The sequence below is a fragment of the Ilyonectria robusta genome (assembly GCF_021365365.1).
Source record: "Ilyonectria robusta strain PMI_751 chromosome Unknown BGZ61scaffold_84, whole genome shotgun sequence".
Taxonomy (NCBI): domain Eukaryota; kingdom Fungi; phylum Ascomycota; class Sordariomycetes; order Hypocreales; family Nectriaceae; genus Ilyonectria; species Ilyonectria robusta.
In genome coordinates, this window is record NW_025764518.1 from 1 (window position 1) to 26,177 (window position 26,177).

Below are 26,177 nucleotides of genomic sequence, written 5' to 3' on the forward strand. Positions count from 1 at the left end.
CGGCGACCTGACTAAAAATAGCATCGACTTAACCCGTTATTACTGCCCGTGAGTTCCACGTCACCGATAAAGTCAACCCAACGCAAGGAGATACAGAAACCGAGGAACGACAGTTCCACGTCCAGTAGTGTAAAATCTTCATTAATTGATTCCCGGCTCCGATCGATCTCTTGGCTTCCTCAGCCTAAGAAGACATGTTAACAAATGGTGTGGATACTTTTTTTTTTACCCGAGGATGACGTAAAGGCCATGGGATATGGCGTGCTTGCCCGGTTGCAATAAAAGTGTGACGCATGTTTCCCGCCGCACCAGCAACTTGCGACGTGCAAAGCCCACAGACTTATCGATCTCCTTGGTAAAGACAGCATCTCCAATCTATCCAAACGTACTACCAAATCCGGCCTCTGCCAGTCCCGAGAAGGAGTGTCAACAAAGTCTACGTGTCCACAATGGTCGTCAACAACTGGGAATACACGGCGCGGAGAGTCGCGCGCCGTACCTGGGAGACAATCCAAGTCAATTGGCATCTCGGCTTCACCGCGTTTGGCGGACCACCTGTTCATTTCAAGATTGTAAGCAAACATTTCCCGCCATACATCTTATTAACTAGGCCTGACAATGCAATAGTTTCATGATAAGTTCGTATCGAAGCTCGCTTGGATCGACGAGCAGTTGGTACATACAATATAGTCGCACGTTGTTCTCAAGTTCATCAAACAAAGAAACTAACCAACATGTTTCAGTACCAGGAACTTTTCAGTATCTCCCAAGCTCTATCTGGCCCTGCTAGCACCAAGATGCTATACTGTATAAATCTGATCCATGATGGTTTACTTGGAGCTGTCCTTGCTTTTTTTATTTGGAGGTGAGCCAGAAACTTGCATGTTCTATGTCTATGGATAGTTAGGGACCAGAGCTAAAGACCTTGGCCGATAGTTTGCCTGGCGCGCTAGGTATGTTTGGCCTCTCCATCAGCGTCTCCAATATCGGAGAGACTCTTCCTCGTCCGGTGTATGCTCTGCTCTCGGGACTTAACGCTGCCACAGTTGGGATTATTGCCCTGGCAGCAGTCGAGCTGTCGAATAAAGCAATCACGGACAAGCTCACCAGAATTCTCGTCTTTCTGACTGCCGCAGCTGGAATGCTATACAATGCTCTATGGTACTTCCCGGTCCTTATGTTTGCCGCCGGCTGCGCTGCTGTCGCATACGACTACCGCTGGTTCCACCGACCTATTCGAGCTGTAAAACAGCTCGTCTCCAGGATGAAAAGCACGACGCCTACTGAAGGGGAGAATACCGCAAGAGACGAAAGCGGACCCAGCAGAGAGACAAATGCCTCCAGCATAACTCTCAATGATCAAAGTCGGTATGGTACACGGGAGTCTGAACCGCGCGTCGTCCCACATGAGTATCGTCTCAATTTGTCATGGAAGTCTGGAACTGCGATTATTGCAGCATTCTTCGTTACCTTCATCATCGTTATGGTGCTCCGAGGAGTTTTGCCTGATCCCCCTCTGCTATACAAACTATTCGCGAACCTTTATCTTGCTGGCACCATCATTTTCGGCGGCGGACCGGTAGTAATTCCGCTCCTCAGGGAATATATCGTGGCCGAGGGATGGGTTAGTCCGCGCGACTTCCTCATTGGTCTCGCAATTGCACAGGCCTTCCCGGGGCCAAACTTCAACTTCGCTGTGTTCTTAGGCGGCCTCACAGCTATTCACAGCGGGTATTCTTCCATTGCCGGAGCACTCATCGCATTTTGTGGCATCTTTTTTCCCGGTATTGTCCTCGTCCAGGGAACAATGGGGGTCTGGGGGGTGTTGCGAAGTAGGCGCTGGGTAAAATCTGGAGTGAGAGGCGTCAATGCCGGCGCTGTCGGGCTTATATATACGGCCGTGTATCGGATCTGGCAGATTGGCTACATCGATGAAGGTTTCCAGTCGGGGAAGAGTCTGGCAGATGATCCATGGTGGGTGGTCGTGACCGCGACTGCCTACGTGGGGGGGCGATACTTCAGCCTTGCGGCGCCGCTGGCTATTCTTCTCGGGGCTGTGCTAGGCTTGGTCAGATACGGAGTTGTTATAGGTCGGGGGTGAACAGTTTTCCACCGCACAACGCACACGCGACGAAAGAGTCGGGGACGAGTGCAGCAGTAGAGCTCACCAAGGCTCTAGGCATTGTCAAAGCATTTCCTTTGTGTCGGAGGCGAAAGTCTAGGGTATTGACGTCCATCGCCTGGTATAGTCAATTACGCGGCAATGGCTCCTTAAATAGTGTATAGCATGCCCGAGTTCGCCAGCAGGCTCTCAAGAGGGTGTCACTTGCATCCCTGTCTGGTTTTTTGATTGAAGTTTATTACGCCCGGGAGTCCCTGTCTGGATGGATGGATGGATTTTATTTCGCCCGGGGGGACACACCCCAGAGGGCCTTTGCGCTAAGCTATTTTACTGGTCGGAGAACCGGTGTAGTATGAATCTTTGGGTCTGCTGAGTCAGCAACACATAGACAAAACGCGTCCGCCACAGGGTCTTAACCTAACTGCATTTTGGCAACCCAAATTGGGCTGCAGCGATAAGTAGCTCCAATAGGTGCCAACAGACAGACTCGGGCTGCAAAACTCACCTTCGTTCCTCAAGGCTCTTTTGCGCAAACCGCGATCGGTTTGCCTCTCCTGTGCGAGTCCAAGCGCACGAAAATATGAGCATTCCTGTCACGCGGACTGTCACGAGATCCGAGTGACAACACCTGCCACATTGTGGCGTCGACCGATGGTGTGGCCAACAAATATTATTGCTTGGCAAGGGCAGAGGTACAAGCCCCCACTGTGCATATTGTACGTTGACACTGTAAGCTTCGCACGGAGCTGGTCTGAGAAACCTCGGCTCAATCTCCTCGAGCCGAGTACCCCAGTCTACATTGCGCATCCAAAAGTGCATGCGAAAGTGAGCCAAAACTGTAAATTGCGCATAGTTGGCCTCCCCTGTCAGCGTCTCTTCTGCCTGACACAAGTAGCACCAATGTACCGGAGGCATGCGTCCAGAAGCAGACTCACCTTTCCTTCCAAAACCACGATGGGGAGATTTTGAACAAAGCGACAGTTGGAACCTGCAATGCGAAGTGGATTGAAGCGATTCTGGAACATTTGAATTCTGGAACATTTGAGATCACTGATGGCCACATTTGCTAAATAGATAGTTGAGAAAGAAGGAGCTGTACTCAGCCAAGAAAATACAATGAAGCCGGAAATGAATGTTGAAGCATACACACACACATTGGCCACTCGTCGCACGGCCTACGAAGTCGCATCACTTTTTCAGCATCATTCCAAGCCGCAGTGGCACTGCGCTGTGGCTCAGTTGATGCTGTGGCGTTGCGATTCTGGCTTTTTGCAAAGGTCGGTTTGGAGTTTGATTGGCTGTTCAGTGCTTCTTGGTGGAGCAGCAAGCGGACATTGATGTACTAACTAGTCATTATGCATCCGCCACGCACTTCTGATACTGCCACTACAAACCTCATTCAAATGCTTCCGTATTCTGCCACCATCGACAGCTTCACCTCATCAACACCATGTCTAAGCGCCCAGTGTCTGGCACCGACGACGTCAGGCAGCCCAAGAAGCAGCAACAAGAAGAGATTGAGGTTGACGTCTGATCGCTGGGTCTTCTTTGTCCCTCTCGGTGCCGCTTTCATATTGAGACAAAGGCGTGAAAGTACTTGTGGTTCTCTAGAAAAGCATTCTGACTCTCCCTCGTCGTCAACATTTATGTTCTAAACCGTAGGCGTTGAAGTAATAGATACTGCTGAGACTTCTTGAGGTGAGTATTCTAATCCCCTCCTATCATCAATGTAGATGCACTTCGGTGCTTTCGTATTATCAGAATGACCATCGTCCCCGGAAGCGCTTCGTTTCCTTGAGGTCGAAGGGCTGGCATCGTCGTTGGGTGGTGCCGATCTATTTCCTTGGGAAGCTTGGGCTGCGGGCAATAGCATTTGTGTCGTTCCTTTGCAATTCACTTCGCGCGTGCAACTCTGGTGGCGCGCCTCAAATTTGGTTTGGTGGTTCTGCGTTCGCGCAGCTTTGCCCACTCAAAATTTACTGCGAGGGTTGAAGCGTGTGCAAGTTTGCGTGAGCAACAATCTGCCTACGCAGATTTGAGTGGGCGATCAATTTCGTACGCTGAAAATCGTACGCGGATTTGTGCTGAGGCTAGCACCACTTGCTCCAGAACAAATAGCCTAGCTCATGTGTGCTAGCACACTTGTTCCAGCGCACCCGCTCCAGCACAGTCGTTTCGGAACAAATAGCGCAGTGCATGTGTGCCAGCACATCTATAGTGCTAGCACATTGCTCTAGCACACTTGCTTTGACACACTCGATCCAGCACACCCGCTCCAAAACAATTAGCCCGGCCCATGTGTGTGCTAGCTCAGATCTGGTTCTAGCACACACATCATAGCAAATCTCACATATATGTGTTTGCCCAGAACATGTCCCACTACGAGCGTGCTAGAACTCAACTTGAGCCAGCATAAGTGTGCTAGCACACGATAGCTAGTGCAGGTACCCTAGCGCATTTGCGCTAGCCCCAGGTGGCTAAGATGTGGTTGCTGGCATCGACCACTAGCTTTCTCAACGATCATGTGCGCAAGACTCTTGCCGACGCCATCCTTGATTGTGTTCCGCATACTGCGCCTTATGTTTCTCAAGTGCAAAGGTAGATAACTGTTGGAAGATGACCCTGTATTACGAAACCTCTGATAGACTGATATCATGACCTTAGTAGTAAATCGCAGGTCGCTATTCAATTTGCTCATTACGTCCGCGACACGTCACCGCAAACCAGCGTCTTCTGGGTACACGCGAGTTCGAGGCTGAGATTTGAAGAGGCGTACCGATCCATCGCAGATAGGCTACAGCTACCCAGTCGAAATGATCCCGGCGTCGACGTGCTCAGGCTCGTCTGTGACTCTCTGCAGACAGAGGAAGCTGGCTCATGGTTGATCGTCTTGGACAATGTTGACGATGTCAATCTCTTTCATTCCAGCACCAATGCCGGAGGGAACAAGGCAGCAAACCAACCAGCGGAGGGGAGCGCTATTGTTAGGAGCGATCAGCGGCCACTCGCGACGTACTTGCCGAAACGCCACAGTGGAACCATCCTCGTCACATCCCGCAGCATGGACGCTGCTGAAAAGCTGACAGGTAGCCAGAAGGCTGTCTACCGGATCTCAACCATGGATGACGCTCAAGGCCTTCAGCTTTTCCGAAACAAGCTCAACGGAGACTTTGACAGGGATGCCGCTGCTGATCTTCTTCGGGCTTTAGACTGTATCCCGCTGGCCATCACCCAAGCGGCAGCATATATCAACCGTCGCGCCCCCCGTGCATCGGTAAAAACGTATCTGGATACCTTTCGGGAGAGCGACAAGAAGAAGAGTAGTCTCCTCAACAGAGAAGCGGGGGATCTTCGACGAGATGAGACCGTCTCCAACTCCGTGGTTACGACATGGCAAGTGACCTTTGAACAGGTACGCCGCGAGAGACCATCTGCAGCGAAACTGCTTTCCTTCATGAGCTTCTTCAATCCGCAGGGCATCCCTGAGTTCGTGCTTCATAACGATGACACCGATCTGACGGACAATGTGGACAGAGACGCAGAGAGTGACGACTTTGAGGATGATCTTGATGTCCTCCGCGGTTACTCGCTCGTATCTGTGACAGCAACACAAGACGTGTTTGAGATGCATTCCCTGGTACAGTTTTGTACACGAGCTTGGATATCCGTAGTGGACAATGCAGAACGATGGAGACAGTTGTTTCTACGGGCCATGTCTAGATATTTCCCAAGTGGGGTATTCAGAAATTGGCCCACTTGTCAGATGCTACTTCCCCATATTGAGTCGATGTTGGAGGAGCAGCCACCAAATGAGGACCTGCAGGACTGGGCCTGTCTGCTGTCCAATTGTGCATTGTATATGTTGACTAGCGGCAACTACAGGGTGGCAGAAAATTTGAGTGGGAAAGCTGTCGAAACAAGGACCAAGGTGCTGGGGGAGGAGCATCCCTCTACGCTAACCAGCATGGGGAACCTGGCGGCGACATATGGGAATCAAGGTCGATGGAAGGAGGCGGAAGAGCTGGAAGTGCGAGTGATGGAGACGAGGAAGAGTGAGTGAGTTATGATTAACGCCAAAGGGAGCGCGAGGCGCTCCAGCCTCCCTAGGGGCATGTGGCGTGCAAGAGACTATCTAGCTATTCCAACTATTGGTAGGTACAGGGCAGCTGTGCTTTCAGAGAGGCTGGTTCTGCAGCAGCCTACATTCCTCCCACCTAACTGTGCTGCAATCTACTAATTGCCTTCAAACACTAGATATCTTGCACATCGAGCCTCCCTATTGGAAAACCCGGCAAGCCGGGAGAAAAAACCAATAGGTACAAGCGGTAAAGTGTCTTGTATATCACCCTCCTTCGTTCGAGGGATCCATACTCCCTAGCCTGTATTCACATCCAGATCCCCTTCTTAATCCCAGGTCCCTAGTCCTGCGGTGTTGCAGTTCGCCTTAAGGTTTCCCGTCATTGACTTCGGAGCACTCTCAAGACTCTTAATTGGGGGTTCTAGCTTGGCGCAGGCCAAGAGCTAGGTCGCCGTCGAAGATCGTTCGTCCGAAAGATCGTTCGTTCGTAGGTTTGCGGTCGGCGCGTCGTACGAGCCCGTAGGGTCCGCCAGGCTCTACAGCGATACGGGCACGGCTTGTCGAGGTTCGCGTACGGCTGCCAACGCCTTCCCAGGCCCTCCAGAGAGGACCCCGTTGGTGCGCATTGCGATATTGTCAAGTGGTTGAGGTCGTGGTCGTGAGGCCAGAGGTCGGTCTGACCGCCTGTTACAGCCTCGGTAGTCGTTTGGCCGGTTTTGTAGGTGTTAGGTATGCGACAGGGGCCCCCTGTCTACCATAACACTAACAGTCTGCGCCAAGAAAGAATTTTTTGAGGGGAAGGTGAGACGAGGAAGAGGGTCCTGGGAGAGGAGCATCCCTCTACGCTGACGAGCATGCACAACCTGGCGGCGACATACGAGAACCAAAGCCGATGGAAGGAAGCGGCAGCGCTACAAGTACGAGTGATGGAGACGAGTTTGAGGGTGCTAGGAGAGGAACATCCCTCTACGCTAACTAGCATGGGCAATCTAGCATCGACATATATGAACCAAGGTCGATGGAATAAGGCGGAAGAACTAGAGGTGCGAGCGATGGAGACGAGGAAGAGGGTGCCAGGAGAGGAGCATCCCCATACGCTAACCAGCATGGGGAAGCTGGCGTCGATATATGGGAATCAAGGTCGATGGAATGAGGCGGAAGAGCTGGAAGTGCGAGTGTTGGAGATGAGTTTGAAGGTGCTAGGAGAGGAGCATCCCGATACGCTGACCATCATGGCCAACCTGGCCATTACCTGGAAAAAACAAGGCCGTGCTAGAGATGCTTTAGCCCTAATGCGAAGTTGCGTTGTCCTACGAGAGCGAGTGCTTGATACACATCGTCCGCACACAAGGCCATTGGCGGCAGTTCTCGCTGAGTGGGAGAATATGAGCGACTTTATCATGGATTAAATCATTCATGAGCGAAAAGCTCAATTGCACATAACGGGCTTACTTTTGACGCTCGAAAAACTGGTGTTACACCGACAATTGGTTTCGCCACAAGCCTACTCCATTGTCGGATATGGCATATTTGTTCAGCCATGGACGTGAGCTAACGTATGATACTTACATCACTACTGGACACCGCTCCAAACCTTTCCGGGTGACTTGCCTCGGGGTCTGGGGGGGGGGGGGGTTCAACTGGTACTCACATCATCCGCACTCAAATTACGGACGCCGTTGGTGAGGTACCGATGCGCTCCTTGGTCCAGTTGAGTGAGCCCTTCTCGTAAGCGGTCGGAGAATTGGTATCGGGATGGCTACTTCCGCAATCTTCGAACTAGCGCAAAATGCCCCCTGTCATTCGTATTTGCCTTTGATCCATTCCATAAGGAACCGTGATGGAGGTCTGACCAATTTTTCAGCGAGTCCCACCGTTGCTTCATCCACACTGTCGGGGCCTTCCCAGTTGCTCAGCCACAGGGGATCGCTCAATCCAGGCGAGATCGCGTCCAACAACATGCCGAGTGAATCCCACCCTGCAACACGGGAACACTTTGTCTGTTTCTTACTTTCATCCAAGTGCACCATCGGCAACGGGGTTCGACGGTTTTCCCCGAACGAAGTACAAAACCTCTCGCATTTGGTGTTGGAGGTTCCAGAGGCGGGGAAAGCTACTCCCGGGAATAGAACGGTCGCACCCGTCGTGATTGCAGAGTAGATACGGTAGTGCTCCTTCTTGGCATAACCTCCTTGAACCTGTCTTGTGGATGGCCAAGGTAAGCTACCCGCCCCGCGTGATCTGACAACCGGCCATGCACCAATAAAGTCAAATCGTGCCAGCCTGTTCTTACCTCTTTTCTCACCTGCTCTGCCTTGCACTTTCCACTTCCAAACGGCAGAGCCCTGCGATTGACATGGCCCAGCTGCACATCCCATTACTCGGCAATCCTGTTGGACTCACAAGCTGGGCCTGGCTACAGGGGTACTTTTCAGCTGCTGAGGCCTCCCCCGCACGCAAATCCCGCAAAGATGTTGCTGTCCCACGTCGTCAGTGATGGCAATCCATCGCCGTCCTGACTCATCGATCGGAGGAGAAGCCATCTCGTTGATACCATCATATCGCACAACAAGGCCAACGTGCCCTCTCGGTGAAGATGGCGCCTAGCTTGTTTGAGAAAGCGAAATTCAAGGCCAGAAGGTTGTTGCAGGCCGCTCCCCAAGAATCCGCCTCGGCTCCTTCACCACAAACACCTTCGCCAACACCATCTCGGCCTGCATCCCAACCAACCACTCGACCGACATCTCAGCTAACGCCTTCTCCACCTACCTCGACGGATTCCGACACCTCGCCGCTGCCGACTCTACAAGAGCGACTTTGGAACCAGGCCTACGACGGGCTCAAAGCGAGCGAGCCCAAACTGGTCGAAGCGTACGAGAAGATCCTATCAATTGAACTTCACCGAAACGACCCGAGTTCTATTGCCTCCGAACCGACAGAAAATAAAATAGCAAGGGCTCGGGGCACAAGATGTCGCCAAATGCAGCAGTTGGTCCAGGAAGGACTGGACCGGACGCAGAAGCAAGCATCCATCAAGCGAGGCATCGACGAAGCCTTGCAAGCGGTGCAAGCGGTGAGGGGAATAGTGGACAAGGCGATACATGCCGCTCCCGAAGCCGCCGTCGCCTGGGTCGGCGTCTGCCTCGGACTGGAGGTGTGTGAGCAACTTTCTTAACCGGAAAGAGAACGGTGGATGTCCCCCGCTAACAGTTGATAGATCCTTTCGAACCCCGTCACCGAGGCCCGCGACAATCGCAAAGGCATCGCCTACGTCCTGTCGAGAATGGAGTGGTACTGGAACTTGGTGTCCCTGCTTCTCGACGAGAACAAGGCCGAGCAATCTTCCGCGGGACTGCGAGTCCAACTGGAGAAGCACGTCATGCAGCTCTACGAGAAACTTCTGTCGTATCAGATGAAGAGTGTCTGCCTTTATCACCGTAACTGGGCTGCCGTCCTCGGAAGGGATATGGTCAAAATCGATGACTGGGCTGGCCAGCTCAGCGAGATCCAGGAAGCCGAGGCTGACGTGCAAAGAGACATGGAACAATACAATACTGAAGACAGCAAGACGCAACTTCGGAGACTCACCGACGCCGCAACCGCCCTTGAGATGAATCTCCAAGACATCCATTCAGCCATCCAGGACCAAACACGGCAGCAGGAGAAGAGACACCAAGACGATGCGGACAAGCAATGCCTGAAAGACCTGCGCGAGAGTGACCCTCGCGACGACAAGACGCGCATCCAAGATACAAAGGGCGGCCTACTCAGGGACTCTTACCGCTGGATCCTCGACCACGACGACTTCCGGCGATGGCGTGACGATCCGCAGAGCCAGCTGCTCTGGATCAAAGGCGACCCTGGCAAGGGCAAGACGATGCTGCTATGCGGCATCATCGACGAGCTAGAGAAGGAACCCGACAATCGCCTGTCCTATTTCTTCTGCCAGGCCACCGAGGCACGACTGAGTAATGCGACGGCCGTGCTGCGCGGTCTGATCTACCTTATCGTCGACCAACAGCCGTCGCTCATCTCGCATGTTCGGAAGAAGCACAACCATGCGGGTAAGCAGCTTTTTGAGGACGGGAATGCCTGGGAAGCCTTATCCAAGATCCTTGCGGCCATGCTCAATGACCCGAGCTTGGATGGTGCGATCCTGATTGTTGATGCCCTCGACGAATGCAAAGCGAATCGACTTCAGCTTCTCGACTTGATTGCCAAGCCTTCTCGCGTCAAGTGGATCGTGTCTAGTCGCAACTGGCAGGAAATTGAGGAGAAACTAGACAATAAAAAGCAGAAAGTCAGGCTGCACCTCGAGTTGAACAAGGACTCAATCTCCAAGGCTGTTGACACGTACATTGGATATAAGGTGGATCGATTGGCATGCCATAAGAAATACGACAAGGAAACAAGGGATGCTGTCGAGAACCACTTAACCTCTAATGCTGATGGCACGTTTCTCTGGGTGGCCTTGGTCTGTCAAGAGCTCGCAGGTCCCCAGGTCCGAAAACGGCATACGCTCAACACGTTGAAGTCATTCCCTCCGGGGCTTGATTCGCTCTATGACCGAATGATAGGGCATATCGGTGATTCGAATGATGCGGGCCTTTGCAGGGAAGTCCTGGCCATCGCTTCGGTCGTATACCGACCTATCACCTTGGACGAGTTGAAGGTTCTTGTTGAGTCGCTTGAGGATCTCGACCAGGACGACTTGGAAGAAATCATCAGATCCTGCGGTTCTTTCCTGACTCTTCGAGAAGGTGTCATCTACTTTGTGCATCAATCAGCCAAGGATTTCCTGCTTAACAAGGCATCCGACCAAATCCTACCCTCTGGCGCCGCGCACCAGCACCATGCCATCTTCTCGAGGTCGCTGGAGGCTCTCTCGGAGACTCTCGAACGTGACGTTTACGAACTGGGCGTCCCAGGATTTCCCATCGATCAGGTCTCGCCGCCCGACCCTGACCCATTGGCTTCGATACGATATTCCTGCGTCTTCTGGGTAGACCATCTCGATGACTCGGAACCCTGGGCGAAGATGAGTGACAAGGACCTACAGGACGCGGGGATCGTCGATGACTTCCTTCGAAAGAAATATCTGTATTGGTTAGAATCTCTGAGTCTGTTACGCAGCATGTCGGAGGGGGTCATGGCAGTGCAGAAGCTCGAAGCTTTAGTAGTGAGTTGGTATAAATTCATGTACAAACTGGAGACGGTCTGACATATTAGCAGAAAACCAAGGAAGCGCGACAACTAACGGAACTACTTCGAGACGCGCGCCGCTTTATTCTTTCTCACAAGCGGGCCATCGAGATTGCTCCATTACAGGCCTATGCATCAGCACTCATGTTTAGTCCCACCCGCAGCCTAATCAGAGAGCTCTTCGAAAAAGAAGAGCCGGACTGGATCACGCTCAGGCCGAGCGTGGAATCAGACTGGAATGCATGCCTGCAGACGCTCGAGGGCCATGGCGATTCGGTCAGCTCGGTGGCCTTCTCGGCAGATGGCCAGCGGCTCGCCTCGGGCTCGGACGATAAGACGGTCAAGGTCTGGGATGCGGCAACGGGCGCGTGCGTGCAGACACTCGAGGGTCATGGCGATTGGGTGAACTCGTTGGCCTTCTCGGCGGATGGCCAGCGGCTCGCCTCGGGCTCGCACGATAACACGATCAGGGTCTGGGATGCGGCAACGGGCGCGTGCGTGCAGACACTCGAGGGCCATAGCCTTCCGGTAAGGTCGGTCGCGTTCTCGGCGGATGGCCAGCGGCTCGCCTCAGGCTCGCACGATAAGACGGTCAAGGTCTGGGATGCGGCAACGGGCGTGTGCGTGCAGACACTCGAGAGCCATGGCGATTCGGTTGCCTCGGTGGCCTTCTCGGCGGATGGCCAGCGGCTCGCCTCGGGCTCGTACGATAAGACAGTCAGGGTCTGGGATGCGGCGACGGGCGCGTGCGTGCAGACACTCGAGGGCCATAGCCTTTGGGTAAGGTCGGTCGCGTTCTCGGTGGATGGCCAGCGGCTCGCCTCGGGCTCGTGGGATAAGACGATCAAGGTCTGGGATGCAGCAACGGGCGTGTGCGTGCAGACACTCGAGAGCCATGGCGATTCGGTGGCCTCGGTGGCCTTCTCGGCGGATGGCCAGCGGCTCGCCTCGGGCTCGCATGATAACACGATCAAGGTCTGGGATGCGGCAACGGGCACGTGCGTGCAGACACTCGAGGGCCATAGCCTTTGGGTAAGGTCGGTCGCGTTCTCGGCGGATGGCCAGCGGCTCGCCTCGGGCTCGTACGATAAGACGGTCAAAGTCTGGGATGTGGCAACGGGCGTGTGCGTGCAGACACTCGAGCGTCATGGCGATTGGGTGACCTCGGTGGCCTTCTCGGCGGATGGCCAGCGGCTCGCCTCGGGCTCGGGGGATAAGACGGTCAAGGTCTGGGATGCAGCAACGGGCGCGTGCGTGCAGACACTCAAGGGCCATGGTGGTTCGGTGACCTCGGTGGCCTTCTCGGCGGATAGCCAGCGGCTCGCCTCGGGTTCGCACGATAAGACAGTCAAGGTCTGGGATGCAGCAACGGGCGTGTGCGTGCAGACACTCGAGAGCCATGGCGGTTCGGTGGCCTCGGTGGCCTTCTCGGCGGATGGCCAGCGGCTCGCCTCGGGCTCGCACGATAACACGATCAGGGTCTGGGATGCGGCGACGGGCGCGTGCGTGCAGACGCTTGAGGGCCATGGCAATTGGGTGACCTCGGTGGCCTTCTCGGCGGATGGCCAGCGGCTCGCCTCGGGCTCGGGGGATAAGACGGTCGAGGTCTGGGATGCAGCAACGGGCGCGTGCGTGCAGACACTCGAGGGCCATAGCAGTTGGATGACCTCGGTGGCCTTCTCAGCGGATGGCCAGCGGCTCGCCTCGGGCTCGCACGATAAGACGGTCAAGGTCTGGGATGTGGCAACGGGCGCGTGCGTGCAGACGCTCGAGATTGACCGGGTGATTACCCACCTTTCATTTGATCCGATGACAACCTCTGTCCTCTCTACCAACATGGGACTTCTGAACCTGGATCTCCCGGCTCTACAACCTGCCATCGATAATCGGTCGACTGACGCAGCCTTACGGGGTGTTCGCCACTTTGGCTGGGGTATAAGCACTGACTGTGTATGGATTGTAAAAGATGGAAAGGGGATGTTTTGGCTACCTCCGGAGTATCGAGTGATGGAATCGGCTGTGGTGGGATCAACGGTCGCTATCGGCGGTCGTTCAGGTCGTGTACTGGTGATGAAGTTATCTTAGAGCGGAGGCAGGCATAATTACCTCTTTGGTTACAAGCGGCCCTTTTCCGGTTGTCAGTAGCGACCTACGTAGTTGGTTATGTTTGATTTGGAAGCAGGAAGCCCGGCTAGCAACTACTTCCTACCTTAGCCAGCCAGCCCTGTATTCACTGAGCTTCGAATGTGCTATAGGAAAAGGCAAAAGATATACGGTCTCAGGTGTAGAACCGAGGCATACATGCCCTCCAGATCACCCGGCTGACAACTCCAAGCAATCGTGCACGCATGTGACCAGGGGCATGAAGGAACAATATGTATTGCAGCACTCCTTGGCTAGTTTAAGGTATATCCCACCCATCTCAAAGTCCCCCGACCCAGAAGAGCATGATGATATTAAGTTCTCCCACGATCCTTGAGTTTCGTACAGTAGCGCACTTGCAGACCCGAGCCGCCTCGTTCGGGGAAACGTTGAGCAAAACGTCGACGAATCTCCGCCCACCCAAGCTGCTCGTCTTCCTTCAGTTGTATGAGGAAGTTATCTTCATCGTTTGAATACTTGGGACTGGTGCAGTCCTGGGACTATGGCTGTCCTGGGACAGTCACGGTCCTGGGACAGATTTTTATTTATTTATTCATAGGCTGTCCCAGCCGCCCTAGTGGCAGCTATGCAGCGTACAACTATAAATACAGGTGCTCCCACTTCTCGCTTCCAGAAAATAAGCCATTCCTTGCCAGAATTGCTTCCCCTTCTGCTTCGACGCATTTGCACCTCTACTAATAGTTCTAATCACTGTTCTGTATCTGTGACTTGTCAGGCCCCTCCTGGCCCTCCTCGACTTCTGTGTACCTAAAATGCATCCTCAAATGATTGAAATAGCTGTCCTGCCTATGCGAATACTTGTCAGGCCATTCCTAGCCCTTCTCTGGTTCTGTATGTCTGTGTATTCGAAGTGCCGATGTGACCGTAATTAACGCGACAGAAGTATAGCCGTAAACTTCCCAAACATGTGTGCTATGCTTGTTGATTTGCTCTGGACCGTTGTCTACTTGGGTAGTGCTAGCCTGCAAGCTGACTGTATTGTTCGATGTGGTGTGTCACTGTGAGAAGGTTATCACAGTGGTTAGCGCTAGGTCCCACAATTATCTCAGTGCTGATTTGACGGTATCGTCCATAGTTTTCAGAGTGATCAGCCTGCAACTAACCTAACTAGTCCTCTTGAAGCTATGGGTTGATGAGCCCACCTCTTATCCCGTCTTGGCACACAGCGGTCGGGTCAGTGAGCGTGTGTATCCCGCTAGTGTAGGCCTACGCTACCAAAAAGTATATAAAGCCATGGAGCCCCCAGTTGCTCAAACACCTTATTTTTTTTCTCAAACCATATCATACAATACCAATTATGTTTGTGCCAGAAAACATGGGCGTAAGCCATGTTGATGTAGATGAAGTGGTCAACTGGGATGGTGAGGAGCCTCCCGACCCCGACGGCGATATCCCAATGACTGACAGCTCATGTGATGAGCATTAACGCTGAAGCCATCCCCCTTGATAGCACCCTTCTCTTGCGACCTTAAAACATTCCTTGCAGGTGCATATGAACTGCCAGAAAAGTAAACTTATAAACCCCGAGACCATGGTCTCCTAATAATGCTGGCACTTTCGTTTGCGTAGTTAATATGCCCCAGTACCTATTGAAGCCCTATCTTCCACGGCCTTTGCCCCTTCCTTCTTCCTTTCTTCTTCCTTCAATCTAAACCACCATCACCATCGCCTAGCAGGTATGTAGTCTCCGACGTCCCGCCATCAGGGTGATATCCGATACCGAGATTGCCCCTGCCAATGGCTCACGATTGATTAAATCTGGTTCTTGAGACTCTGTGCGTCTAGGCACGCGGCTTGTCATGGGTCTGATCCATGGGAGTACAAAATCGATCAACTCTTTGCTCTCCATGTCGTTTGATCTAGTCTTACTACCCTTATGCGCAAGAGTGAAGATCATTACTGTCTAACCTTCATTAAGCAGCGCTCCGGCCGATGTAGACACACCTTGACACGCTCATCTTTAAAGACTGCAGCTCCGCCTCTTGTACAGAGTATCCTTGTTCGGCTTCTTGGCCATACATTTCCTCTTTCGGTTTTAGCTACTCGGGCTGATAAGTCTAATAGGTTCACGGGAAGGCCCTCTGCTCGCTCAAAGTCCACCACTATCACTTTGTCATGGCGTAAGTCGTACAGTATGATATACTGCGTGGCTCTGCGTCATAGTGTAGGATACGCAGCTTGTATAGCTGGAACTTACGAACACACCACTGTCATAGTAATATGGCCCCAAAGGTCTCGACTGCGGTCGTAGATTCCATGTTGGGCTAATAATCAAGTAATCTCTCTTTCTTCAGCACCCTCGCTGATAATCATGTAGCCATGTAATGACAGCCGGCCTTGAAGAGCGACCCTCGTAACTCTAATAGATAGAGCGGCATACAGTCCCGTTTTGTCCACGATCCGTGGTAAACTGATTGCGGACGAGATGAGGTAACACGTTCGGATCAATGTGTGTCCTTCCATGATCAGAAAGATTGGGATTATTTTCATCTATTCACAAAGATTGTAATATAGCGGTCCTGAGTTTGATTTCCTTACGCCGGATATTCATGTGAACTCTTACAGACTCCGACCCGTTCCGTTCAGCGAAATTTCGATGGCTAGTGCGGGCAGCATACTAGTATAGTTGGATTGATATAAGAAAAAAAAAAACTGGTACAGAAGCGCACTGATATTGTTAGACTAGTAAGGAGAAATCAGTGAGCTGGTACAGATGTTATACTGGTATGGAAAGACTAATTGACCTGTACAGATGGTGGACCAATACGGCCAAATAGTTACACCAATACGAATAATTCAGCCGAAGGCTGACTCTACATTAATCCATAAGTTTTCCCAATAATGAGGGTTTGGTGCAGACAGGGATTAATAAGTTTCCCGGGCTCTGATTGGTCTAAATTTTGTATGGTTGGTCGCAAAACGTACCGCAACTGGATGACGGCCTTCGAAAGGTGGGTCGCTATTTAACAGCTGCCAGGACCCCTGGTTTGTTTACTAGGGGGCAGCTTTAGGCCCCTTAACAGTAATTACCTGGAATTTCGGGATTCAAATACCCATTTCGTCCCGCACAACGCCTCTTGATGTCTTGCTCCATTAAGTAATGCGTCTTAGGTCTACTCCTCAAGAGCTTCAAGATGATATGATTTCCATCGTCTGTGTCCGCTGTGGCGAGGAGAAACCGGCAGGTGACTTTATTGGCAAAAGGAAATCGGTGGGGCACACCAAGAACTGCCAGGACTGTCGCAATCAGCGCAGTTCTCATGTCAGTCTGTCTCCCACTCCGTAAGACGTTCGATACTAACTAATTAAAGTACTCCAGGTCCAGAGGCGCGATCCTGACGTTAAGGAACCTCGCCGTCAATCCTTCCTCAACTGGGGGTCCCGCTCCGAAGAGAACTGAAGAAGATGCTAGCCTATCACCTCCTAACGCCAGGTTCGGAACCCAGCCTACGTCGCCAGAGAGGCTACGGCAATGTCATACAGCGAAGACGTTATCCGGGGCGTCGATTAGCCAGCCGTGTGTAGTGTTGGGGACGCCAATTCCACCAACCCAACAAAGCTCGCGGCTCTTCCGTACAATAGCTCCCTTACCTCCTGTGTAGCCGACGGCACTACTAACCGCCTCACATTCTGATCCGTCTACTATCCGAAGCAGCACGCCTGATATAGGTCACCCTGACTTGGCTCCTAGATTCCTCAAGTGCGGGAGAGACTCACAGGACGATTCCTCCATGGCCGGCGCAAGGGCCAAGCGGGCTGCTATCCAGCGCGGCCATCGTTCACGACGCCGTGCAGGGGAGACTGTGTCACTGACTCCCTCAATATCTCAACTCGGCGCGTTTAAAGGTTCGGAGGGGCCTGGGGCAGATATTCTTACTTAATGGTCGAAGTACTTCGGGCTAACCACAGAATGTAGATGCCAGCCAAGATCGACCGCGGCCGAGTGGGCTTCCGGGTGGGGATGGGATAATCAAGGAAGGAGATGACTGGGGCCAGTTCTCGGAGTCCGATATTGACGCCGAGGACTATTTCAACCTGTTGCTTTCGCCCGTTCGGCCACGCAGGTACCTGGAGCAAATAGGGGTAGAGTGTGACTCCGACCCAGGGGATGAAGACGAGAGCGACGGTAACGACTCCGTGGATGAAAGCCCTGTTCGTCATCGCTCGCGGCCGCCTTCTGCACGGCCGAGGACTGGTCGCCGTGGTCCGGCTCCTGGTACAGGAGGGCGGCCGAGACGATCTCGAAGGCAAACTCGATCGTTGAGGCCATCACGACGTATTCGGAGTTCGGTGAGAATTCCACCTGAAGAGTCGGCGGTATTCTACGCACAAGACCCGGTGTGGAATGGAGATCTGGAAGCTTGCGCCTTGACTGGTCGCGACAAGGCCATCCTCCGCGAGTTCTGGACAGAGCTGGACAATGACCAAATGCAGTTTTGCAGTCGATGCCAAGAGAGTTGGTTCCAGATGAAGATCGATTGCAATGGCATTTGTGCGCGTTGTTATTGGAGGGATGAGAAGCGCCAGCCCGACGAGCTATATTTCTTCTCTGCGGACAATCAGCTCGACTTTGGCCCTGTACCGGCCCGGTTGCCCCAGCTTACGCCAACCGAAGAGTCTTTGATTGCTCGTGTTCACGTCCACGTGAACATTATGCTTGTGCGAGAGCAGCAGTACAAGTATCGAGGGCACGTAATTCACTTTCTCCGGGAGGTTGGCTTAGTGTACAACCAGCTCCCGCTTTTGCCGCAGGAGTTGAACACCGTGTTACTACGTCCTGCGAATACGTCGTCCCACGCAAATCTTAGCTGGCAATTCACCCGCCAGTTCCGCGTGCGCCGCCAGCCGGTTGCCATATGGCTAGACTACCTCCGCCGCCATCATCCTGGCTATCGATGCGTCGCCATCGACGAAGAGCGGCTGAATCAATTGCCCCAAGATGGTAATGTCCTGGATGCTATCCCCCAGAGTCAGGTGGAGGCTGCCGATGTTGGACCCGACTCACCCGAGGAAGATCAGGAGGCAGAGCCTGACCTGGAGGACGAGGCTGCGGTGCCGGACCTGTTGGCCAAGGACACGGAGCTCGATGCTCTGCGGTCTATTCTCTCCGGAGAATCAGGCGCTGATTCAGGGCTTTCCACAAGCTTCCACGCGCAGGCACAACACGAGCTGCAGCTCCCGAATATACGACACACACCCATTAATGAGTTCAATCGCTCTCATGCCCTACTCTCCTTGGCATTTCCCTGCCTCTTTCCTGACGGTAGAGCCGACTTTGTTGAACCCCGATTGCGCTCCATTGATTACAAGGATTACGTCGAGCACGCGATGCGCTGGCACGACGGGCGTTTTGCACGCCACCCGACCTTCCGCTTCGTCGCCTTCAACACGCTAATGCGGTCACAAGCACGTTCACAGTCCAGATTCTTCATGAAGCAACATGATGGAAGACAGCAGCCGCTGACGCGAGAGCAACTTATTCAGGCGCTCGAACACAGCGAGGACCCCGAGGCGCAGGCGCTGATCAACTCGATCACAAGGCATGCGGTGTCTATTCGCGGTACGCGTCCATTCTGGAACAAAAAGAGGCACGACCTCGAGGCCTACGCCTATAACCTTGGTTGTCCTGGTGCATTCATTACGTTTAGCCCGGCAGATTTACACTGGCGGAGTCTCTACCAGCACATGCCCCAGTATGACGACTGGCTAGCCGCTACCAAGCCGGAGAGGATGGCTCTATCGCGCCGCCTATTGCAGCAGAACCCTCATATTGCTGCTTTCCACTTCTACCGCCGATACTGCCTCTTTCAGAATATCGTGCTAAGCAAGAAATTCAGCATTATGGATTACTGGGATCGTTATAAATGGCAAGGGCGTGGGAGTCCACACAACCACGGCCTGTACTAGATGGAAAATTGCCCCGGAGCCGACATGGAGGACGAAGCCGCTCGTGATGTTTTTGCACGCACGTGGGGATTCCACATCACTGCCATTAACCCCGAGCCGAGTAGGACTATGCCTCAGGGTGAGGGTAATCCGCTGAGCGTAGATCCCCTAAGCATAGAGATGACATTCCTACGGCTCTCGCAAATTGTCAACCGTTGCCAGCGCCACAAGTGCAACACCACGTACTGCTTGCGTGTGAGGAAGAGAACCGGTGACATCGCGAGGGATATGGAGGGCGCTGCTGCAGACATCGAGGCGGCCAACGTTGCCAATCCAGAGAGGGAGTGTCGTTTTGACTTCCCTCGTGCCTTGCGGGAGCTGGCCGCAGTGATCAGGAAGGAAGGCCGGTCGTACTACATCTTTGAGGCGGCCCGGAATGACAGCCTCGTGAACAACTTCAACCCTGCGATTATCCTAGGCTGGCTAGCCAATATCGACATATCTCCTTGCACCAGCTTACAGGCGGTCATTACATACGCTGCGAAGTATTGCAGTAAAGCTGAGAAGAAGACCGAGTCTTTCTCCCGGCTTGCAGACCAGGTCTTGCCTCATACATCGCACGTTCAGCCCCTGTTGTCCTTCTCCTCTCGCCTCATGAACAAGCTGATCGCTGAGAGAGATTACTCGGTGCAGGAGATTTCCCATCTGCTGCTTAACATTCCGCTGCAAGAAGGCACCCGTATGGTTGTCACCATGGACTGCCGTCCGTTGGAGCGACAGGCGCGTTCGTATCGTGTAGATAGAGATGTCAACGAGGCCATCGGCAGCTACATGAAATATCTAGAGAGAAAGGACCAGCATGAGGATGTAACGTATCTCGAATACCTGCAGTCGTACAATCTCAACACGTGGAGGAGACTAGCTGCTCACGCGAAGAAGAGGGTCCTGTCTTACTTCCCTCGATACAAATCCATGGAAGCCTCTTCCCAGTTTAACGACTGCTGTCGTGTTAAATTGATGATGGTTCATCCACATCGCTTTCTAGAAGAGTTGCTCGTTGTGGGTGGCCAGCGGTTCGATTCTTTCACAGCCGGGTACATGCGCTGCAGACAGCTCCACGATACCCATGCGGACGATCATTATGGAGAGCCGGATACGGATGAATTGACGGCAGAGGACGATGAGTTTGAGCTTGAGGCCCATGAGGAGCCCATCGCGGAGGAGGATTGGCATGAACTCGCCCGCATGCTACCTGACCGCCCGCTGGAGGAAGAGGACATCGACATCCTCGGCCGCCGAGATATTGACATTAATTACGATTGGACCCCTCATGTTGGGCGGTATACCGATGATGGCATTCTCAACGGCGACTACTGGAAGCAACGCAAAGCGGAAAACCCCTGGAATCTCGATGTGGACCATCAGCCCTTGGAAGCTCGCGATTCCCTAAATCCAGAGCAGCGCCTGGTGTACGACACGGTGATGGGCCACTTCCTGACCCGGGATCCCTCCCAGTTGTTACTCCATGTGGATGGCGGAGGCGGCACTGGCAAGTCATACCTCATTAACCTGCTCTCCGCGCACCTTCAAGCCGCGACGGGCGGGAGAGGGACACCTGTCTGGCGTGCCGCGCCCACGGGCGTCGCGGGAAATCAGATTTCGGGCACTACCTTGCATTCCCTGTTGCACCTGCCAATTAATAAGGACTTCAAGCCTCTCTCAGCCATTGATAAGGCCCAGCTCCAGAAGAAGCTTACAGATATCAAGTATCTGATCATTGACGAGAAGAGCATGCTGGGACTGCGTCAGCTATCTTGGATCGATGACCGTCTCCGAGAGGCGTTCCCGAATAAGAACGAAGAGTTCTTTGGCGGCCTGAACATCCTGTTGGTTGGTGACTTCTTTCAGCTTCCCCCTGTGCTGCAGAAGCCGCTTTATTACGATAAAGAGGTTCAGGGAGTAGAGATCAAGGGCAGAAACGCATATAGGCGATTCGATAAATCGGTCTTCTTGAAAGTTGTCCAGCGGCAGCGTGGCGACGATCAGGAGGCATTCCGCCTAGCTCTCGGGGAATTGCGGCTGCTTCAACTATCTGTGGAATCCTGGAAGCTCCTTTCCAGCCGCGTACAGGCAAAACTAGACGATCAAGAGGTCGCAAGGTTTGTCAACGCCTTACGAGTATACGCCACTAAAGATAGGGTGAACGAATATAACCACTATCACCTCGACCGCCTCAGCCGGCCAGTCATCCAGGTCATGGCTAAGAACGTCGGCCCCGGCGCGGCTGCTGCGCCTGATGACAAGGCGGGCAACCTTGCGAAGCAGATCCCAATATGCATTGGCTCCCGTCTGATGCTGACGTCCAACCTTTGGCAGCCAGTTGGCCTCTGCAACGGCGCTCGCGGCACAGTTTACGATATCGGCTGGGCACCTGGGGCCGACCCCATCCAAGACCCTCCCTGCGTTATCATGATGGAGTTTGACAAATACAGCGGACCGGTATTCCTGACCACCGCTGATGGCAGGAAGATTGTGCCGATTCTCCCAGTGGAGAGGGACTTCCTCATCGGAGCCACTCTCTGCGCTCGCACCCAGTTTCCCCTGATCGTATGCTACGCAATTACCGTGCACAAGTCACAAAGCATCACCGAAGACATGATAGTTACAGATCTGTCCTGCCGGGACTTTCAGACTGGTTTAAGCTACGTGGCTGTCTCTCGCGTGAAAACGCTCGAGGGTCTGATGTTGGATGCACCATTTGATCGTAATCACCTGGTCTACGGGTCTCCCCCGGATGGCATGAAGATGAAGATGAGGGATCAGGAGCTTAGGAAACGACAGGTGCTCACACGGAATCCGTACATGTCACATAATACCAAGAATGGGCATGGCAGTGGGTCGGTACGTAGATAATGCGGTAGTAGTAATAGCTTCCCGGCCCGCGGACACACAGCCTTCGGCTGAGGCTACCCCATGCACCCCATCGCCGCTTCAATGTGCATGGGGTGACGTAGTATTTTACTGGTACAAAATGTCGTGGTACGCAGGCTAACAAGTGGAGATACATTAGAACCCAGTAGGGGGCGTCCGGTACATCTAGGTTCGGATGTCACAAAATCACGCCGGCGATTGACAGTGATCAACGATCAAATATGCCCCCTCAGCAGAATCTTACGCGATAAAGGCTTTCAAAAGGGACAGGACCTACCAAATTTTCACTGTCTGGCTAACGTATGTGTGATAGATCATCGCCCGTGGTCGTCCTCCCCTCGTTCGCTTCCATGTTGGTGCACATACTAACACTTTGGACAATCACATCTGACTTTTAAATCTTGCCGAGCGCTTGTTATTGGCGAATGATGATGGCAGCAGACAGAACTGATGATAACCCTTGGGGTAGTGAAACTCGTTCTCGACTCTAGTCTATTACTTCCAAAATTGCTACCGCGCGCGCCACCTACTCTGCTCAGCTCCAGACAGATTCCAGTCTGCATACTTAAAGCAGTCACTTAAAGGGCACCCAAATCAATCTGAATTCAGGGGCTTTCAGTATTATCACACTGGTTAGCCTTTATCGAGCCTTATGAGGAATTCCTAACTGGAAGCGTAGGTCACGCCACGCGTATTCATGAACCCGGAGATCAGCACAAGTCGTTTTGGGTGAATAACAACGTTGAGACAGAATAAGGTTCCGAGATCTTCCCAAACGGCGAAACGCCTGGGTTCTAACTTTATCTGAACAGTCTGACAAGGTACTGAGGTTTCCAAGACTTCAATTCGGGCCCCGATTTGAGGGCGGCTCGTAATCTCTATCCGGAGAGATGATATCCTCTGAAGAGCCAGGCATCTATTCTATGCTCTGAATCAGATGTGCAAAGTTAAAGGGTTGTCAAGGTCTTAGTATTCGCCATTTACAGCGACATGCTCATCTCTTCTGCCCTCCATCTTTCGCTCTACTCCTTCCTCTCTACCCTCCTCAGCTTTCCCATTCCTCCCTACCATCCTCCTCCTACGTCCAGCTCATATTTCCAGTAAGGTATGATTGTTTCCAACACAACATTAGAGCTCAAACCAAGTGCCATTGCCCTAAGCGGTCTAGGCCTTTTCTAGCCTTAGGTCGCTGTTAAGTGTATGGTGAACAGCGGGTGTTGAAAAGTCATTGAGGTTGTGGGACGACTTATAGGTAAGCGCCCAGGCACTTACTTCTCTTGCTGATGTAACTATTAGTAGCCACCAGCTACTACTGAATGACACCATCCTGTTCACGGCTACTAGCAGCATTCTCAATGCCGCCTCTCTTCAGCTACTGGTAGTAACTCATTGTGCGAGAACTTGCTGCTAGTATCTGAGAAGCAAAAGAGGGCAATTGGTTTGCTACTAGTAGCTGAGAAAACAGGAAAAGGAGGGGCAAGAAGTTTGCTACTAGTAGGGGTGGCTACTAGTAGCTAAGACGAAGAGCCTTCTCTTCAACTTCTTGTAGCAACCCTTGCCTCTCTTTCTATTCCCTCGATCCTCTCTTTAGCTACTAGTAGCAACTCCCTTAGGCCTCCACCTTAGGGGCCTCTAGCATTGTTATACACTAAATAACAAACAGGATGGACTGTGGACTGGCCCTGCTAATAGCTCAAGATGGCTTGTATCTGGCTCTTGACATTCTGTACGTCCAGGTACGCAGACTTTGATAAGTCTTATTAAGTGAGTACAAAGTCAATCAACTTCTTGCTCTCTGTGTTGTTTGATCCTGTCCCACTATCCGAACACGCAAGGGAGAAGATCGTTACTATCTGACATTTGCCAACCAGCACTCCGGCCGACTCAGACTATCAGGAACCAAAAGTGCAACCCTCCGGTCGGCACTGAACCCTCTAACTGCCAGTTCTTTTTGGCTTCTTGACCGCATATTTCCTCCGATTTTGGCCACTTTAGCTAATAGGTCCAAGAGGTTGAGGGGAAAGAATTTTGCCCGTTCAAAGTCCACAACCATCACTTTATTATAGTGTAAGTCGTATTGAGTATCAAATGGCTTACGTCGTGGTGTAATATCCATAGGGTGATACGTGTTCTCAGCAATAAGCCTGGCATGATGCTGTTCGCGTCTCCATCGCCTGATCTCGAGCCATGCCACGGGAACAATCGCCAAAGCTCCCAGGACGATGAGGGGATACACAGCTTGTGCGACTCGGTAAAGCCTCAATTGACGGCCACTGCCGTGACCTATTTGATACGCTCAAAAATAGGACGTTCAGCTTAAGTGAGAAGCAGGAGTTACCACTATCGCAGATGGACAAGCGAGGTCAATACTACCAAGACAGACGGGCGTGTACTTCTCCTGAAGGTCTCGAATGAGGTCTTAGCTTCCATGTACATGCTCTAACCAGGCAATATCCATTGCCTCAGCACCCTGGCGATAACCGTGCAGCCATAAGATCATAATTGCACCTTTAAGAAGTACTTACATGACCCTAGTATATAGTGGCATACAGTCTGTGTTATACCCACGACCTGGAGCAAGTTAATCGCAAATGAGATAAAGGAATACTGTGCGTCTGAATCAAGGTGAGTTCTTCTATAATTAAGACAATAGGGACGATTACCATCTATCGGCCCGCCTAATCCTAACCCTCAATATTTGTCAGTATAATGTAGATGCTCTTGGATGATTTGGCGAGCTTTACGATGCTCTTGGGTAACCTTCTCGCTTTGGTCTTCAGTTACACCGGAACTAGCTGTCGCATTCAGGATAGGGTATCATTGCACTACGCATTAGCGGAGTGTTCATTCCACTTTGCCGCAGTCGTCAACGCGATACTAGCCACATTTGATCTAAGAGGTATGCCCTTATTACAGCCCTACTAGTTCACCTGCTAACGGGTTAACTGGGCTGAGATCATCGAGCGCGTCGGCTCGCTGGCGCATCAGCTTACAGATTTACTGCGATACGGAAGGCCGCCACAGAAGAGGGGTAGACGGCGCGCCATTTCTTGAGATTTGGCCTTTCACCGAGATCAGAAGAGTTGATATTCAGGTGAGGGAGTTGTTACCATAAGGTCCGCGGCAACAAGAAGCTGAGGAAGAGAAGCAAATCAACACAACAACGGCAGGAGTGGGCGGTTGAAAGAGGCCATGAGGACCCGCCTGTAAAACGCGCCTTCATGCGGGCCATCATTGCGCCGCCTCTTGGTGCTTCACAATCTTCCAGTTATCAATCCAGTATGGTATAGCCTAGTTGAGGTGGCAGGTAAGGAAGTGATGTGCGGGAGGAGTACCCAGGATGGGCGTCGTTGGGCTGAGGATTGCAGGGGTAGTCAGCATCTCATTGGTCACGGTCTGGGGATAAAACTGCACCAAGCCCCTGAATTGCATGAGATGATAGAATTTTGCTGGGGGCCGGAAGCTAATCATGGACTTGAAACGTCTATTTCTGCAAGTGCGGTGGTCTCGACCAGTGGGAAATGGCCTTTGCGGGTTAAGAGCCAGGGAAGCCCATGCCCGTGCCTCTATCATGAGCCAGCTGAGTTGGGACGATCTTTTTCTACCTGAGCGGTAGGAACAAAATGTGGAAATGAATGAGTGTAACGTGGATACGCGGAGAAGAATTGGGACGATCAACTTTGATGGGCAAGTGCATGTAGACGGCATTTGCAGCGGCCCTCTGCTGGTCTGCTAGGAGCTACAAGCCCAAAGAGTCAACAACCCAGTCGCCGTAAAGAGGATCCACGATAAGAC

At 52.6% G+C, this 26,177-nt stretch overlaps 8 protein-coding genes across 8 annotated transcripts; 6 read left to right on the top strand and 2 right to left on the bottom strand.

The window, feature by feature from the left end:
* Positions 1-330: 330 nt before the first annotated feature.
* On the top strand, positions 331-2,113 carry BGZ61DRAFT_468815 (chromate transporter-domain-containing protein). Its single transcript, XM_046247904.1, has 3 exons — positions 331-572; positions 628-865; positions 937-2,113. The coding sequence occupies exons 2-3, from the start codon at positions 735-737 to the stop codon at positions 2,099-2,101; spliced, it is 1,296 nt and encodes a 431-aa protein (XP_046093635.1). The 5' UTR covers positions 331-572; positions 628-734; the 3' UTR covers positions 2,102-2,113.
* A 249-nt stretch (positions 2,114-2,362) lies between these two features.
* On the bottom strand, positions 2,363-3,410 carry BGZ61DRAFT_229536 (uncharacterized protein). The gene has a single exon (XM_046238205.1). It carries the CDS (start codon positions 3,161-3,163, stop codon positions 2,624-2,626), a length of 540 nt encoding a protein of 179 aa, XP_046093636.1. The 5' UTR covers positions 3,164-3,410; the 3' UTR covers positions 2,363-2,623.
* Positions 3,411-3,418: 8 nt separating this feature from the next.
* Positions 3,419-4,238, top strand: BGZ61DRAFT_468820 (uncharacterized protein; the record flags this gene model as incomplete). Its single annotated transcript, XM_046247905.1, has 1 exon — positions 3,419-4,238. A coding segment is annotated over exon 1 (256 nt), but the record flags the coding sequence as incomplete, so codon positions are not given.
* A 547-nt stretch (positions 4,239-4,785) lies between these two features.
* Positions 4,786-6,201, top strand: BGZ61DRAFT_468822 (uncharacterized protein). The gene has a single exon (XM_046247906.1). It carries the CDS (start codon positions 5,184-5,186, stop codon positions 6,180-6,182), a length of 999 nt encoding a protein of 332 aa, XP_046093638.1. The 5' UTR covers positions 4,786-5,183; the 3' UTR covers positions 6,183-6,201.
* A 793-nt stretch (positions 6,202-6,994) lies between these two features.
* Positions 6,995-9,057, top strand: BGZ61DRAFT_511192 (uncharacterized protein). Its single transcript, XM_046252109.1, has 2 exons — positions 6,995-7,507; positions 8,636-9,057. Exons 1-2 carry the CDS (start codon positions 7,055-7,057, stop codon positions 8,717-8,719), a joined length of 537 nt encoding a protein of 178 aa, XP_046093639.1. The 5' UTR covers positions 6,995-7,054; the 3' UTR covers positions 8,720-9,057.
* BGZ61DRAFT_229661 (uncharacterized protein) lies at positions 8,688-13,668 on the top strand. Its single transcript, XM_046238206.1, has 4 exons — positions 8,688-9,354; positions 9,418-11,379; positions 11,433-12,125; positions 12,756-13,668. Exons 1-4 carry the CDS (start codon positions 8,797-8,799, stop codon positions 13,485-13,487), a joined length of 3,945 nt encoding a protein of 1,314 aa, XP_046093640.1. The 5' UTR covers positions 8,688-8,796; the 3' UTR covers positions 13,488-13,668.
* Positions 13,669-16,628: 2,960 nt separating this feature from the next.
* BGZ61DRAFT_468846 (uncharacterized protein) lies at positions 16,629-17,490 on the top strand. Its single transcript, XM_046247907.1, has 2 exons — positions 16,629-16,827; positions 16,877-17,490. The coding sequence occupies exons 1-2, from the start codon at positions 16,666-16,668 to the stop codon at positions 17,165-17,167; spliced, it is 453 nt and encodes a 150-aa protein (XP_046093641.1). The 5' UTR covers positions 16,629-16,665; the 3' UTR covers positions 17,168-17,490.
* A 20-nt stretch (positions 17,491-17,510) lies between these two features.
* On the bottom strand, positions 17,511-18,482 carry BGZ61DRAFT_468847 (uncharacterized protein; the record flags this gene model as incomplete). Its single annotated transcript, XM_046247908.1, has 1 exon — positions 17,511-18,482. A coding segment is annotated over one exon (267 nt), but the record flags the coding sequence as incomplete, so codon positions are not given.
* Between the last annotated feature and the right edge of the window lie 7,695 nt (positions 18,483-26,177).